The sequence below is a fragment of the Exophiala oligosperma genome (assembly GCF_000835515.1).
Source record: "Exophiala oligosperma strain CBS 72588 unplaced genomic scaffold supercont1.3, whole genome shotgun sequence".
Taxonomy (NCBI): Eukaryota; Fungi; Ascomycota; class Eurotiomycetes; order Chaetothyriales; family Herpotrichiellaceae; genus Exophiala; species Exophiala oligosperma.
The window spans coordinates 363223-379123 of NW_015622820.1; the positions used below are offsets into that span (position 1 = coordinate 363223).

Here is a 15901-nt window from a genome sequence, read left to right on the forward strand (position 1 = left end):
AACAAAAGAGGTTTGATATTGTTTAGAGGGAGTCTTTTTATTGCTTGGCTTTCCTCCTCTTCCAACTCCAATGTCGTTCCGGTTGTTTGGCCATTTCTTTCCAGATCGGAATGTCTTGATTTTCCGGTCCCAACCTCAACTCGATCGCCTCTACCGCGAGGTCGACGTATTTCCCGACTCCCCTTTTACTCCCGATGGAACTGTAGATCAAGGCCGCCAGACAATACACCGGGTCCATGTAACCCTGTAGACCTTCTCTTTCGTACAACCTGATCAAACGTTCGACTTCAGCCACCACGCTACCGGTTGTCTTTGACGATGATGAGGAGGAGGAGGAGGAGGAGGAGGTCAAACTTGATTGTAAACTTGATTGTAGGTTGTAAATCTCCGACAAAGCCTCGGAGTCCGCTTTCTGTCCTCGACGACAACGAGCACAACCACATCGAAACCCGAATGAACGAGAGAGATAGTCCTGTCGGTCTTTCCAGTCGTCAAGAGGACTGGTGTATGCAATGGTGAGTTCTTCGTTGTCATTGTCGTTTGTTTTATCGTCGTCGCCAACGGCACGGACGGCTCGGACGTACTGTGTCAGGGTCTCATTGTCGATACGAAATTGTGCATTGGGAGAACAATCGTGATTCATACGTGAAGCCTCGGGGAAGACTGCGAGATGGGCGAAGTGTCCCGCCAGGGTGATACCGAAAGTGTTGGCCGCCGCGGTGTCTTGGATTCTTGTTTCGGGCTCGTCCTTGGACAAGGATGCCAACCTCTGATACGTGTCTCGTGTCTGGCCGGGGAGTTGATCGATCGCGACGCGCAAATACTCTTCTCGGGTGGTCGCGTCGAGGATGTTTTCGGAAAATGCAATCAAGATGGGAGTCGTGGCCATGATCAAATCTCCTCGATCCAGGGGTGATTTGGCAAACATACCCATACCTTTGCCCGGGACAGGTTTCGTGTACCATTTTGCGGTGTCATCGGCGTTGACCTCGACTTTCGGCCCAAGTGCAGAATTGGTACTGTCGGATGACGAAGAGTCGTCAATGAACAAGGTCGACCACGCCGACGACATCATCATCTGTTTGGCGACACGAGGGGTCGTGAACAAAGACAACCCTCGACCCCCGGCAAAAGTGGTGCTGGTGTACACACAAAGTTCGCTGTCTATCTCCTCGAGGACATCCGTACAAATGGGTCGGTATGACCATGGTGCGTACTTGTTGTTGTCGTTGGCGACGACGACATGGTCCGCCGAGTCTGATGACTCTGTTTGTAGGTCGGGTTTGAAGGATTGAAAAAGTTGATCAGAGTCAAGCTGATAGAGGCCCTCTTCATTTTGTTGACCGAGTGCGAATATACTGAAAAAGGCCCCAATGACATGCATCAAGGGCTGCGGTCTTGACGGGCTCCCTGACCGAGCCCCACCGTCAACTCCGGGTTCGCGGTCGCTATTTCGATAAGGGTGAGGTTCGTGTGCTAGCCATTATTGAAAAAAGTATTGAATTATAGATATGACCTATTCTTTTTTTATTTTGATCTTCTCCTTTTTGAAGACATGAATACCAATATCGTGAGTATGGAACGTGCAAATGTTCAAATGGGAGTGAAAGTTGTTTGATGTCAAGAAATCCAAGAAAACACCAAGACACCCGGCCGAACGGGCTTTCAGGTGTCAAACGCTCAAAAACCCACACCACGCCAAGCAGAGCCACTCTGTGAGTTCTTGTTGTCAAACCGTCGAAAGGAATTGTGATTTCGAGATGAAAGATGAAACGTGTCATGGAAAGGCTTTTGGAATTCTGAAGTTTGGTCGTTATCATGGGGTGTATTTCGAGTGACCGCAAGTGATGTGGTCGCCATTGTGTCACTCCCTGTTAAAGGCACGTTCGACTTCCTCGGAAAATGCTCTCAAGTCGTCGAATCTCCAGGCATATCCCACCAACTTCTTCTCCAGAGCCATCTTACTCTCGGCCTCTTTGCCCCATCTCGGCCCGTCGCCTATCAACCAGACACTGCTGATCCCCAATCTCTTCGCCGGCGCCTGGTCGTGTCCGAGGCTCTGGGCGACGTGCAGGATTTCTTCCTTCTCGACTCCGTTCCGGGCGCAGTAATCCACGACCGTCTCCAACTTGATCTCGTCGGCACGTTTGGCCTCTTCCCCAAAGTCCTCGGCCGTGAAAGCCTTCCACCAGTCGACCTCGCCCAGCTTGCTCACCGGTGACGTCGAAGTGATCGACCACGCGTAGTTGTCGACGTTCGATAGAGCCACGAGTTTGTAGTGTTTGCCCAGAGACTTCAAGGCGTCCAATGTCCCTGGAAATGTAGGCCAGCTGGCTATGACCGCCTCGCTGCCAAAGGCCCGCGCCTCCTCCTCACTGCTAGAAACGTCGAGTTCTCGGGCCAGGCGTCTCCAGATTTCCATCAAAATCTCGTCGAACCGTTTGACCGGCTTTTCCAGCTTGATGGCGTCTTCTTGTCGTTGAAAAGCCTTCAGAAACTCGATAGACCCAACGCTGGCTGGGTTGGACACCGTTGTCGAGAGTGGTGCCGGGTTCCGATACGGTGACGATGCGGGGAGACGTGAGATTAACGGTTGAAATGCGTCGAGTATGTGAGCTTTGTATTCGATCAGGCTGCCGTAGATGTCGAATGATAACGCCCTGTATTGGGTCAGTGGGAGAGGAGGAACAGTTGGCTCTGGCATTGGGAGTGCCATCTTTTCAATCAATGTTTCTTCGTGGGTTCCAGATAGAGACTCTGCCGTACGTTAGCCTTGCAACTGGAACAGCTCGGAGCTCTTTGTGTGTCTGCTTCGAGTCACCGAAGGACAAAGTAGGGGTCGAAGCCAAGTATGGATGAAATGAAGTTGAATGAAACATGTATCCAAGGTTGCACAGAGGGATGCATCATGCTTGTACGAGTAGAAGCCCGTCGACTCTTGGCCAATCATAGACGAACCGACGGGTGTTCGTTCTTGCGAGACCCGAAGGGACAAAGTACAAGTAGATATTATATCCCCCAAATACTTGATATGATTCAGAAATAAACTAGCCAAACCTCTAGATATAATTGGTATAGTATACAAGTCTATCTCTCACTCAAATCCTTGGGGCAGCAGCTACGGCAAAGGTCTAACCCCTTTGTTTGCCCGCTGGCTTCGTCTCACTGGATTGCCGTCCTTTTGTTTCTGGAGTTCTTGTTCAATCTTTTGCACGGCCGCGGCTACATTTCCAACCGACTTTGGTTTCAGAGCTTCTTGTTGATCGTTGGCCGAAGAAGCCTTCTTGGCCTGTTCGATCAATTTCCCCATCGAAGTAGTAGGTTTGCAAGTCAGATTCCTGCTTTTCGGAACTCCCTTCGCCTTTGAGCCCGTGACGGACCTTTTCTCAACCTTTCCGCCTTGAATCCCAGACTTTCGCCTCTCGCCACGCTTTGGTTGCTTCAAGGTTGGTATATCATCAGGTACAGGAGGAGCGGCAAGTTTCTTAGGCGACTCAGGTCGTATGATAGTTGGCTCATGTGACTTGAGAGGAGAAGATGTGGCCTCCGGGGGAGGACTAGGAATTTGGTAACCTGGTGCATTTTGCATCTCAACATCCCTGTCGCTACGCGAGCAGGGAGAGGGAGTATTGGACCTGTCCTCATAAGCTGGAGTTGATTCTCGTATCCAGTTGGTTACGGGGATCTCGGGTTCCACGCTCTGCCGAACATGATCAGTCATGAGCTCGGTCCCATATCTCCATATACTTTGATCTGGAAGCGGACGTGGCGTATCAGGACGACTTGGGGTCAGGCAGCTGTTTTGATTACCTGAAGTCGTGTTTATGCCGCCCCGTGACTGACCTGGTTGAGCGGCAGTACTACCCATCAACTCCTGATGTAAGTCACCGTTCAATTGACTGTCATTAGTGGATATATAATCTCTTGAGGTGGAACAATCAATGTTTCGCGGTTCGAATTTTGTAGGAAGCACGGTGCGTTGATTGGTGCAACAAGCGCTATTGTCGGGCTTGTCAGTGCAATCACAGCCTAGACATGTACACGTTGACTGAGCGCACCGACAGTTCTGTCCTGCCTCACGGCATGAGCATTTTTCAGTTATGCTATGCTTGACCGTTTCCACTGACCCTTGATGACCGCCTAGTTGTGTCCCTTTCGCGAGATGCTCCGCTGTGGGAGACTCTAGGACTTTTGCGAGCTTTTCGGGCACAAATTCACGCTTTATACCATTTGCAGCCAACATGTTTTTCAACCTGTCTGCAGCGTTTTGCAACGGGCCAGAGTCTGTGTGAGTATCGTTACCAAGTCGATGTGAGATCACTGAACAGGGAACATCGTCTTCAACAGCATTTCCAGAGAGTCCTGGTATCAGATTCAAGTCTTCCCTTTGCTGACAATGAAGTCCAACGCCAGCACCGTCTTGGTTCTCTAAGGAGGGTTTTGACTCCTGAGGGTCAAAGTTTCTCGAGAGGCCCGATGCAGATAAACTCTTCTGGGAGGGCATTGGATCGTCTGTACTCGCTGTTGGTTGTTCTGAAATCTTTATCTCATCCTCAACTCCACTCGAGCCGTCAAATAGCGAATCGAGATCAGAAGGTCTTGTATGTCGGCCTGCTTCTGCTTGGGGTTCGTGACGACTATATTCGGCGCCGTATAGGTCAGACGATGTTTGCTGCAAACCAAGGTCAGAGATAGGGCTCACGGGCAGGCGACTGTCCGAGGCCCTTAGATTGTCGTACGTTCTTTGATATGAGCCGATTCCACCAGAGCCTGCGTGATCATAAGTGAGGGTCTGATAGGGTTCCATCCGCTCAGATGGTCGGCTGTTGATGTGGTATTGGCTGGACGTGCGATACGCAGACGATGGATCGAGCACGTCTGAAGGATGTGAAGACACTGGAAATTCAACTGGGTAGACCGGCTTCAATTCCTTGAGCAATGCTGACAAAGAGGGATGATATGATGATGGCTCACGCCGACTCATTGCTCCGTTAAAGTGCGAGCTCGATGAGCGAGTAGGCATATCTGGAGGACAGTATATCGGTGACGTTATCCTATATTCCAAATTGGATGGGGGATGGTGTGGCATTGTTGGTCTGTAACCAACCGATGCCGGGCTGTAATCGGAGGGCGATCTTGAAATTGGTTGACTTTCCCAAGCCGTTTGTGAGGACATATCTTGTTCTTCCGCCCATCGACTATGCAGGGATGTTTGTACACCATATTGAGCATCCGACAGCCTGCGGGTCAAAGGCAGTTGGCTATTGTCCCGGTATTGGTGTGGTGCTTCATTAGTCTGGGATGGAGGATGTTCTTCCAGCCAGTGTGACGGCATCGCAGTTTCGCGTGAGTAGGGTGGAAGATGGTCAAATCCTGGGTTACGCGCCTCCTCCACTTCGCTGTCGTCTTCGGTTCGGTCTTGATAAGGCGAATGGTTCGACGCTGATTGAGGTATAGCAGGGTCTGAGGACAAAAACATGGTGCTGATTGAAGACATGCGGCCAATTTTGACGCGTTAGGCTTGGGTTGCCAACAGAAGTACCCGTTGAAGAGGTCATGATAACTAGGGACATTACGCTGTCCGTGTTTTGCAGGCGCAGGAATGTTGATTGTGATTAGCAACAAGCACTTACATTCCACGTGAAAGACGGTTGCCATGAGACGTAGTAGCGTTTTTCCATTGTGGCATCATAAACAGACTGCGTTCTTGACCTGACAACGGCATTCAAAGGCCAGGCATAGATGAATTGCCATTTTGTTGAGGATTTCATGCAATGTCCAAGCTTCGTACGCAATGTATGGTGAAAAGCAGGACTTGCAGTCCGCTTGGAAGCGTCTGCTCGATATTGGCCCCAGAGTAAAGGCAATACCTGAGGAATCAATCAATCCCTGGGTGCTTTTATTGAAAGACTGGGGAAACCGTTCCAGACTTGTAAGGCGAGGGATGAGGATAAAGATAAGGTCAGATCTCTTCTCTCTGTTATAAAGTGTAAGGTGAACTTACAAGACTCAGAGTTTCAAGAAAGCCTGCCTAGGCGCCTAGCGGGAAATCAGATGAGCCTCGATTCAGGTGCTCTTGCCATAAAATTTAGGTGCTTTTGGTACCTAAATTTTAACTGAAGATACCAGCTAAGATCCCTTAACACTCCGTGCTGTGCTCTATAATACAACATACAGTACACGCACCTGATCAGCCTAGAGACACCGCCTCACCACCGCCATCGCCCAAGCGAAGCTCCGCCTTGTTGATCGTTACACTGTCCTTGCATATCAATACTCAACATGCTTCTCCAGCCCTCAGATCAATTTTCAGCTTTGCTACATCGTCTCTCAAAGTTATGCCACGTACATTGTAGGCATCAATGTCTGGAATCGAAATCCTCGGCGTGGCTGCCAGTGTGATCCAAATCGCTGATCTCGGTGCTCGCCTTTCTGTCAAACTCTTTACATTCTCACGCAAAATCAAATCCGCCGACAAATCCATTGATAGTATCTCGCAAGAGATCGCAGCGACAGGCGCCGTCCTCAAGCAACTTGGCAATGAACTGTCCAAAGATGAAAACGTAGAGCTCTGCTCGAAGGAGGCTCTCGCCACAACGAAAGGCCTGGTCGACAGGTGCATGGATGTCTTCAACGACCTAAACTCTTCGCTGGACGGACACTTCTCCTCTAACTCGATAGTGGCAGGATGGAAACAGAGACTGAAGTTTCCCTTCTTAGAGGACCAGATTCAACTCCTCCGAGCAAACCTGGAAAGGCTGAAAAGCTCTCTGCTGGTTATGCTCAATGTGCTGATATTTGCAGCACAGGCGAGAAGGTGTGTCTCTTACCATCTGCGCGTCTGCTTTGGATCAAATCTAACAAATTTTCTGTTCCTTGACTGAAGCCATCGAGACATTGGCCTACTGAAAGACCACAGAGCATTAATTGAGACGCTGATTGAAGAGAAGAATGCTTCAGCGTGGAAATATGAACAAGCACAGAAAGCGATACGCTGGACTTCTCCCAATAAGCCGCACGAGGGAGCAAACGAAACGAGAGACCCAGCTCCTGTAGCTGAAAGTACTTCGACTTCCGGACCATTGTCTCCTTTTGGGACAATGAACGCCGTTGTCGACACCAGTACTGAACCGGTGAAGGGTATGGGTCAAACCAATATCTCGGATTCGAAAACATCACCTCTGCCTTTCGGTCTGAGGGTTCGCCTTGAAGAGATCCGAAATCATGGTATGGTCATCAGTAGTCTGCTTGCAAAAGTGAATTCCTTCAACCGTGAGATAAGTTACGATTTTCGAGACAAATTGCACCGCGGGATTCTTGGAGCGCATTGGAAACAGTGGGCACCTTTGAGGCAAGTCTATGGTGAGGAAGTACTGATGAATGCTTTCTCCGAACACCCAGAACTGGTATGTCCAAACCCGGGCAAGCCTTTCACCGTCGGGTCTTTAAAAATCCAAGAGGACACGCGTGTGTTTGAGTGACCATTGCTCTAACATTGTCGAAAACAGGTCAAATTCTGGATATCAAAGATGGAAGAGATTGTATCTCCTAGTCTTTCACGTGACAAACTCGAAGCTGCAGCTTTGAAGGCAAATGAGCAGCGGTTAGGACCTTCGGCTATCGCTGGCCTACAAGTTCATAAGCGGAAACGAGGCGGATCGGTGAGAACCACGAGGACAGCAAATATTGTTCCCGGAGAGAGAAAATCAGGACCAGCAGACGTGGTATATATCGACTACCACGCCTCTAACAAGGCGAGCATTGCTTATGAAAGCACAGGTATGCACTCTTCTTCAATTGCAGAGATTAGATTCTCTCAAGCGGTGATGATCTCCTTGTTTTGCTCACGGCTCTCTCAGATGATCGGAACTCCATCTCTGAGACCACCTCGGACGCCAACTTCAATCCTTTCGAGGAGGCCGACGACAAGAACGTCTCCAAGGACAGTAGTGCCAGGATCAACATCCCCATCCTGGCTGCTGACGATGCCGTCGGCGACAAGGTCGATGATTGGGAATATCCCATCATAATCAAATCGAGGAGGTCCGACTCAGACACACTGACCGAGATCGAAGAAGTTACTCGCCTCGGTATGGAAAGCTTGAAATATTTTGAGGACTCTAGTCAGCACAATGATTTCGACTACTACATGGGACGGTACACCCAGCTTTCTAGCTCCGAATTTATGATTGGCAACTGAAGGCGTTGATCTTGGTAGTGTGAATTTTAGGACCAGGAAAACGCGAATTGAATTGATTGAGTGGTATGAACAGGTCATATGAAGACAAGGCGATTTTTGAATTACGAAAGTCCTCAAGCAAATGCAATACCTTTTGAAGCATTGTTAGCACACAATAAAAACAAGGTAACCACTGAGCATAACAGTCCTACCTCCATCCGCAATCACGGCCTGACCTGTGATGTTTCTTGCTTTTGGGCTCACAAGGAAACTGACGAGATTCGCAATATCCTCGGGTTCCTAAAACAGTCAGCGACTCAGCGGTACTCTTTTCGGCTGATGAGGTAGGACGTGTCAAACATACCGTATGGCGTTTCAAGGAAGTTCTAGTATTGATCGAATTACTGAAGGCTTCCTGTGGTGTCACTCCAGTCTTTTCCGAGACATTCTGGGCGATCTTGTCCCACATCTGCCAGACAAACACATCAGCTTCCGCCCTCGGCCGTGCCATTTGAGAGTCCAAACAGAAAAAAACATGGCACACTCACATCTGTTGGAACGGGTCCAGGACAATATGCTGACGGAATACACACAGTCGTCGTCAGTCTTTGTATGAGATATAATTACCAACTTGGAACCCGGATCTTACCATTTACCTATTGCACCCACGGTTATCAGCCCTTATGTTCGCATGTCAAAACTTGGGGAGAGGTCATGTATGGAGCGCTTACATTGATGTTATGTGGTCCCAGTTCTACCGCGGTGGCCTGGGTGAGACCTCGAACTGCCCATTTACTGGTCCCGTACGCAATGACTCCAGCTCCAGACTTTATTTTTTGGTTACGAGTATCAGCAAAACCAAACTCATCATTCCCTGAATTTTGTCAGAGAAGAGGGTGAAGAAGTTCCAACGTACCGGTCTATGTCCAGCGGTTGAACAGGCACCGACAATCTTTCCTCCCTTGGCTTGATTGATCATTTGTTTCGCTGTTGTCATCTCCAATCAATTTCGGGATACTGGAGGTTGCTGCCCTCCGGCGTTTGAGAAAGACTCACCTGCTTCACGATAACATAACATCACACCACGAACATTGACCTTTTTTTTGTGTCAGAATGTTCCGCCCATGCAGATATTGATATTTATTCGTCGCTGGAGGAGAGGGCAAATGACGAAATCGAGATTTTTTCTGTACAGAAGACAAGTACAAGTAACGAATAAACTTACTGCCATGACTCTATCCCATTCTTCCACACTGACTTCGAGAAGTGTTTTTGTCACAATGATACCTGCGTTTGCAATCATGACCTATACAGCAGGGGCTGTGTGAGTTTTTGTTTTGGTACAGAGTGAGTGGTTGGTGAGAATCGAGACGACCATACATTCAACTCTCCAAACTCTTGGACGACAGTGGCCACCAATCCTTGTACATCCTTCTCTTGAGTCACATCTCCTATGACACATTTCGCTCGACGACCTAGTACATACGAGGTAGAACAATGAGTATCTGGTTTTCTTCTCGTACAGGGTGTTTGCAGAAGGACTGTTCTAGGCTGAGGGTCCGTGGGGTGGGCAGGGAGATTGAGGAATTACTACATACCTTTTTTCTCAATCTCCTTTTTTACATTTTCCAAATCTGCCGATTGTGCTTGAATGTCATTGATCTGGCAACAGACTCTTGGTCAGTGGTCACTCACCCACAAATCCTCGACATCCTACAAAAGAAAGTTACTTACACCAAGGTCCATGCCATCCTCGGCCAATTGTAAGGCAATTGCTCTACCTATACCCCTACTCGCACCTGTCACGATTGCGATTGGCATACTGATGGACGTTACTATGCTGGTGAGGTTTGAATCCGACGTGGAAAGTCTTTTGCCACACTCCTTTTGTGAGAATGTGTGTACTGTTACTACCGTGAGTATGTATATATGTACATACCCGTTTCCTCTCCCTCCCTCTCTGGGTGTCTTCGGTTATGGTCGGTACGTAGAACCTCCGCACGAGGCTCTCATAGCCTTGCAAAACACTCCCTAAACAAAATTCCGGATACATCGATTGTACTCCGTATTTTAACTGTACAATCGGGACACCTGTACTCGTACTCGTACAAGCATACCAAGTAAAGCGCAAGCGACGATCTGCATCCCCTGAAATAACCCTTGGAGGTAAGTAAAAAACTCCCCCGCACTGCTCCAACATACTCCATATGAGTAGGTACTCGTAGTCCGTACACCGTACATACAGTAGTAACTCACTTTGCGGAGAAAGGATCGAGGCTGACAACTTGACAATCTTGAACTAGCACCCATTTGTTTCTAGACACAGAATCATGGGGCTTCGGCAGATGTGTTTTTGAACGGCACAGACTTGCCGAACGGAAAGTCTAGTATTCTGACCATACACTGGTTCAATTCCCTACAAGCAAAAGGGTATCAGACCTATATAAAGAAAGACCCCGGCAGTTCCAGTCCTTGTCCAAGTACAACTTGGGAGTTGACTTACCATTCCTTCGCGTTTGCATAAACTGGTACTGAGTCCTGATCCAACGATATCATTTCGCCCATCATCAAAAATGCCAGGGATCCTCATCAATCCAGAGGTAGAGTTCAAAACTCTCAAATGTAAACCACTCCATCCCACTTTTGCCGCGGAAATCGAGGGTGTTGATTTCACGAAACCCATCTCTGACGAGGTCTTTGATGAAATACTCGCTGCATCTGCCAAGGTGAGTTCGAGAGACTGTTCCTCCGCTCAAAGAAATAAACGAGACTGATCCGGAGAAAAACAGTATGGCGTGATTGTATTCCGCAACACCGGTCTCGACGACAAGGCCCACGTCGAACTATCACGCCGCTTTGGAGATCTGGACGACATCAGACCGTACATGACCAACGGTCGTAAACCGAGATACGAGTTTTACGAGCTCTTTGACGCGGGCAACATCGACCCCGAAACCAATGCTGTCTTGTCACCCGACAGCCCCCGATCCCAGTACAACAAGGGCAACGCACTGTTCCACGTCGACTCGTCGTTCAACCCCCGGCGAGCGTCGTACTCACTCTTGAAGGCACACGAACTGCCCCCTCCCAACACCGGAGGAAACACCGGCTTCGCCGACACCCGAACGGCCTTTGACGAGCTCGACCCAGACCTGAAAGCCGAGCTGATGGAACACGACTACGTCGGTGCCCATTCTCTCTACTCGTCACGAAAGAAGGCCGCCCCGGAATACTTCAAGGATGTCGACGTCAATTCGTTCCCCATGCACAAGCACAAGATTGTGCAAAAGCACGAACCCTCCGGGAGGATGAACCTTTATATTGCGGCTCACATGGATCACGTCGTTGATGTGCCGCGGGAGAAATCGACCGAGTTGATGGAAAAGCTCATGGCGCACGCGACGCAGCCCAAATATACCTTGAGCATTCCCTGGAACAATCCCGGTGACTTGGTCATCTGGGACAACACGTGAGTCGCAACCTCTCCAACGAGAAAGAGAAAAGTCGGATATTGTGCTGACGGTTGACCTGTTGGAATACAGTTGTGTCATGCATCGTGCCGAAGGAGGTTCTTTCGCCGGGAAATATCGACGAGATTTGAGAAGGACAACCGTCCATGACGCTAGTAGTCAAGCTTGGGGTTTGAACCCACTCGAGTCCAAGAGACCTGGGTTTGCAGTGACTGCGTTATAGTCTTGAGTTTTGCCTGTCGAACACGTTTTCATTCTCGAGGGGCAACCCGTGAACAGATCGCTGTCCGTGTCCTCCGTTCGTGGGGGTTTGGTAATTAAAATCGCCCATTATCATCATGCGTACCTACGTAGCTTTTCATCAGAGAAACGTTCAAGAAAAAGTTCTCACGATTGTTATATGATGCCTGCCTACCAAAAGTAATGTCTCGGAAAGGCGAAAAGAATTCGAACGTTTGCCCGTCGTCCAAGGCTGCATCTCACACACGGGAAGTGGCTGTGACGAGGCTGACACTTGGCATTGTTATGTAATGCGGTTGGGCTGTACTGAGCAGGCTGCGCCGCCCCGTTCTAAGATGATGTCCCCGCGCTCACCGAGCACACACCTCTGTCTCTGCCTGGTAACAACAACACACGTTTTGATTTTCCCCTCTTGCATATGCGACAAAGGAACTTGAACCGAGACACCTCCTGAATCTCCTAATCACAACTCGAAAACTCGGAACACCGGAATTCAAAACGTACCACGGGAGCGAAGGAACGTTTTGGGAACCAAACACCTCGACCTGAATCATTAGGTAGATAACCCAAAGAAAACGACGATTACGGGTCCACGAAACCTGCGAGAGCCAACTCCCCCACCCGGCCCTCCCCTTGCAACCATGGCCAACGTGAACTGGCGGACGATCAACGTCGACGCCTACGACCCTGACTCGGCGCTCAACTTCCCCATGACCACCCTCCTCCCCGCCAACCTCCCGGCGCCGTCGACGTCGGCCGAATCGGCGCAGATAGGTCAGCAGGTCCGCCAACTGCTCCGGGCCGGCGACAGCCTGGGGGCTCTCCAGTCGGCCCTCGAGACCGCTCCCTTTGCGGGCGACGAGTCGGCGAAACAGGTCCACCTCACCACGGTGCTCGAAGTGCTACAGGGGATCAGGCAGAGCGACGTCGGCAGGCTACTCGGCGAGATGCTCAGACAGCCCGGGGGCGCCGCCCTGGGGGACACCCTGATGAAGTACGTCTACAAGGGCATGGCGAGCGGGGCCGGCGGTGGCGGCAACAGTAACAAAGGTACGAGCCCTCAGGCCACCGGGTCGGGATTCAGTCAGATCCAGGGCAGAAATTTCGGGGAAGGCGGTGGCGGCCAGGTGATGAGCGTGCTGCTCAGCTGGCACGAGAAATTGACAGAGGTGGTTGGCGTGGGAGGTATCGTCAGGGTCATGTCTGATCGGAGGACGGTATAAAAGCGACAAAAAAGAATCAAGGCGGGAGTTGTCGAAATGGTTCAACATGATGGCCTGTTTATGACTTCCCTCGGGGAAGAGGGACCTGGCAAAGGCTGTGTATGTACTACGGTTCTGATAGAAACAAGCAACGCCGACAAGCCACTTGAATCCACAAAAGAAAAAAAAAAGCAATGGTGTTGTGTGAGTGTCACCGACAGAAACAAAACAATTCCATCTGGGGTATCATTGAAAAGACGCCCGCTTTAATCGCCTACTCACTTCAACAATCGACTCGCCCAATGCCCAAGACCATCCAATAACTCAGTTCCCTCTTCCCGTCGTCGGCGTCTTCGCCTTCCTCGAGGAGCTTGTCCTTTTTGCGTCGCTCGATCATCGCATCCTCGTCCGTGACCGTCCATTCCAACCTCACCCGGATGGGGATCTCGATCACGTCCTCGTCTTCCTCCAAGACCTCGCCTTGTCTCCTGAAGATGGTGGCCGGGACGATCTCGAGCACCACACTCACCCAGTTCCTGCCCTGGTCGTACAATTTGCCGGCGATCTGTTCGCCCCCGGAAGCATTGACCATGCCTCTGTTGTTATTGTTGGCAGCATTGTTACCGCCGGTAGTATTGTGACTGTTGCTGTTCAAGGCATCGTCCCACGCGTCGCTGTTTTTGCCGATCTGGAACTGAGGGCACAGTATCGTCACCCGGTGGCCGTGCTTGCCGGGGGTCACACTCGGGCTGCCGAGGCCGACACTCACGTCCTCGAAGAGCGGGTTGCGCAGGGTCATGATGAACTGGACGGGTTTGCCGGCCGAGAGGAGGAGGTCGGCTCCGTCGGGCCCCGGAGGTGGTAAGCCCCCAGACACGGGGAGTGGTTTGACGGTCACGTAGGGGATGTAGTTGAGGGCGATGAGTTTGATGCGGTAACGAGCCGAGCTGATCTTGAGCTCGGGTCGCGTGAGGATGTGTTTGCAAGCCGCGCAGCGTTTGGAGCGCTTCGTGCGCATGAGCGTAGGCATCGGTTTGAGGTCCGAAACCCCCAGAGCGTCCGGGTTGCCTATGAAGGATGGATACTGGAATGCCCGTTGTGAAGAGGTCGTGGTCTCTTCGTAGTCCAAAATTGGTCCTGAAGAAGGTTCTACGACTTTGAACCCTTCGTCTCGCGTTCTGGCCTCGCGCATTATGGTGAGTTTCTGACGGGAGCGCTTCAAGGAACTTGACGGGTTGGTGTAGATGTTCATGATTCTTTGAAGGGACGAGGGCGAGGAATAGGCCATGTCAAGTGCCGACGTTGGGAAGTCGACATCGGTAGCGGACGATTCTGCGATTTGGTCCTTGTAACTGTACTAATGTCAGTGTGCGATCGACCTCAATATCTGGCGCTTCCCCTCGACACCTCTTGTTGCATTTCTTTATAAACTTACAATGTCTTGAGAGCATTAAACCTAGATGCCGAATCCAGTGGTGCTCGTGGCATTGTCCTGTTTGTGGATTCGGGCGGCTCAGTCTGGTCGGAGGGAGAAAAAGGTGGCAATGCGAGGGAGGATTTTCGGGGAGGTTGGTCTTGACCCGACGAGTATGGAGATTTGATACTGGACGACCTCGGTTTGGCTCCGTTCGAGAGATCGTCCATCTGAGTACGGATGCCGGTTGGCTTGTCGAATTTGAGGCCGACGTCAAGGGTATTCCACATGCAGTAATTGCAGTTGAGAATGAACGGTCCTTCCTTCGGGTCTCCCACAGAAGTTGTGATCATCTGAGATGTACATATGGGACAGTGGTAGCAGTTGCGTGGCTGATACATTGGTCAGGACTTGTCAGTATCCATGAGGTTTCCTTTTGGGAAGAGATTCCAAAACTTACACATCTGTTGCCTTCGCCTCTGACCATGACCTTTGGACTTTCGAACAAGCAATCTGGACAGTACACGGCGTTGATTTCTTCCGTCACACACCGCGGACATTTGATGTCGTGACATTCTTCACAGTAGAGTAGATTTTCAGGGGGGAATAGCGAAAAGGATGATCGAGGTTGTCGAGAGTCGAACGTTTCTTCATCTTGCTGAATTTGTTGGTCCAAGTCCACCTCGCGCGAGAGTCTCTTGGAAGTCAACGCCCTTCGAGAGACATCAGAACAGGGGCAAGAAATGAAAGTGTATGGAAACAAATTGGCCATGGCGGTCGGTGGTAACAGGCCTGCAAGATTCAACTTGTCGAACTGATCGAGTTGGAGATGAGACGAGTGTGGAACATCCTTATGGCTTGTTGTTACTACTGGTATTGTTGTATAGGGTTCTGACGACCTTTTCGTGAATGTGTTGAACCTACAGTACCGGGTAGAAGTATCACATAACACACGCGCGAGATGCGTGTCGGCAAAGATTCCCTCTTTGGTTGGTACAGTAAATATCAAGAGACTACAGCACCGAACCTCATACGGTACACTTTGGTGGCGCCATTTCATTCATCGATAAACTTAGCAAGGTCACTGTCTTGAGGATTAAAATACAACACTCGTTGCGGCCCTATTACTTGACTATGGAGTTCATCTCTGGTCAACAACGGCAAGGCTATTACGGAAGTATTCACTGCGGAGAAAGACCCCTAGAGTGAGAGAAACCCATTTTCTATTAATATTACTGCTCCGATTACGGAGGGAAGGGAGACAAAGCAGTGTCCTGTCCCTTATAACTCTCTCGGAATGTGCCACATTGAAGGGTACAAGGCGTTGACCCTCTTACTCCGTATTTCTCCAACAATTCCACAGGAACGATGACCAGGACTTGTCTCTGTATTTGAC

General features: G+C 50.1%; 7 protein-coding genes across 7 annotated transcripts; 2 read left to right on the plus strand and 5 right to left on the minus strand.

The window, feature by feature from the left end:
* Positions 1-37: 37 nt before the first annotated feature.
* Positions 38-1384, minus strand: PV06_02973 (uncharacterized protein; the record flags this gene model as incomplete). Its single annotated transcript, XM_016403722.1, has 1 exon — positions 38-1384. One exon carries the CDS (start codon positions 1382-1384, stop codon positions 38-40), a length of 1347 nt encoding a protein of 448 aa, XP_016264727.1.
* Positions 1385-1569: 185 nt separating this feature from the next.
* Positions 1570-2866, minus strand: PV06_02974 (uncharacterized protein). Its single transcript, XM_016403723.1, has one exon. It carries the CDS (start codon positions 2714-2716, stop codon positions 1865-1867), a length of 852 nt encoding a protein of 283 aa, XP_016264728.1. The 5' UTR covers positions 2717-2866; the 3' UTR covers positions 1570-1864.
* Positions 2867-3082: 216 nt separating this feature from the next.
* PV06_02975 (uncharacterized protein) lies at positions 3083-5933 on the minus strand. The gene has a single exon (XM_016403724.1). It carries the CDS (start codon positions 5495-5497, stop codon positions 3119-3121), a length of 2379 nt encoding a protein of 792 aa, XP_016264729.1. The 5' UTR covers positions 5498-5933; the 3' UTR covers positions 3083-3118.
* A 363-nt stretch (positions 5934-6296) lies between these two features.
* On the plus strand, positions 6297-8353 carry PV06_02976 (uncharacterized protein). Its single transcript, XM_016403725.1, has 4 exons — positions 6297-6817; positions 6887-7406; positions 7509-7779; positions 7860-8353. The coding sequence occupies exons 1-4, from the start codon at positions 6363-6365 to the stop codon at positions 8198-8200; spliced, it is 1587 nt and encodes a 528-aa protein (XP_016264730.1). The 5' UTR covers positions 6297-6362; the 3' UTR covers positions 8201-8353.
* On the minus strand, positions 8345-10000 carry PV06_02977 (uncharacterized protein; the record flags this gene model as incomplete). Its single annotated transcript, XM_016403726.1, has 9 exons — positions 8345-8479; positions 8544-8648; positions 8911-9006; positions 9096-9166; positions 9236-9275; positions 9405-9485; positions 9560-9654; positions 9778-9841; positions 9914-10000. 9 exons carry the CDS (start codon positions 9998-10000, stop codon positions 8345-8347), a joined length of 774 nt encoding a protein of 257 aa, XP_016264731.1.
* A 2243-nt stretch (positions 10001-12243) lies between these two features.
* PV06_02978 (uncharacterized protein) lies at positions 12244-13504 on the plus strand. Its single transcript, XM_016403727.1, has one exon. The coding sequence runs from the start codon at positions 12531-12533 to the stop codon at positions 13110-13112; it is 582 nt and encodes a 193-aa protein (XP_016264732.1). The 5' UTR covers positions 12244-12530; the 3' UTR covers positions 13113-13504.
* On the minus strand, positions 13207-15395 carry PV06_02979 (uncharacterized protein). Its single transcript, XM_016403728.1, has 3 exons — positions 14966-15395; positions 14527-14897; positions 13207-14443 (listed from the first exon to the last, which is right to left on the minus strand). Exons 1-3 carry the CDS (start codon positions 15275-15277, stop codon positions 13375-13377), a joined length of 1752 nt encoding a protein of 583 aa, XP_016264733.1. The 5' UTR covers positions 15278-15395; the 3' UTR covers positions 13207-13374.
* Between the last annotated feature and the right edge of the window lie 506 nt (positions 15396-15901).

Coding starts and splice junctions, on each gene's coding strand:
- PV06_02974 (XM_016403723.1), bottom strand. CDS start 2,716: ATGGCACTCCCAATGCCAGAGCCAACTGTTCCTCCTCTCCCACTGACC.
- PV06_02975 (XM_016403724.1), bottom strand. CDS start 5,497: ATGTCTTCAATCAGCACCATGTTTTTGTCCTCAGACCCTGCTATACCT.
- PV06_02976 (XM_016403725.1), top strand. CDS start 6,363: ATGTCTGGAATCGAAATCCTCGGCGTGGCTGCCAGTGTGATCCAAATC. Junction 7,407..7,508: donor TCTCCGAACACCCAGAACTG/GTATGTCCAAAC, acceptor TGTCGAAAACAG/GTCAAATTCTGGATATCAAA. Junction 7,780..7,859: donor CATTGCTTATGAAAGCACAG/GTATGCACTCTT, acceptor CGGCTCTCTCAG/ATGATCGGAACTCCATCTCT.
- PV06_02978 (XM_016403727.1), top strand. CDS start 12,531: ATGGCCAACGTGAACTGGCGGACGATCAACGTCGACGCCTACGACCCT.
- PV06_02979 (XM_016403728.1), bottom strand. CDS start 15,277: ATGGCCAATTTGTTTCCATACACTTTCATTTCTTGCCCCTGTTCTGAT. Junction 14,898..14,965: donor GAGGCGAAGGCAACAGATGT/GTAAGTTTTGGA, acceptor CCAATGTATCAG/CCACGCAACTGCTACCACTG. Junction 14,444..14,526: donor TTTAATGCTCTCAAGACATT/GTAAGTTTATAA, acceptor ACATTAGTACAG/TTACAAGGACCAAATCGCAG.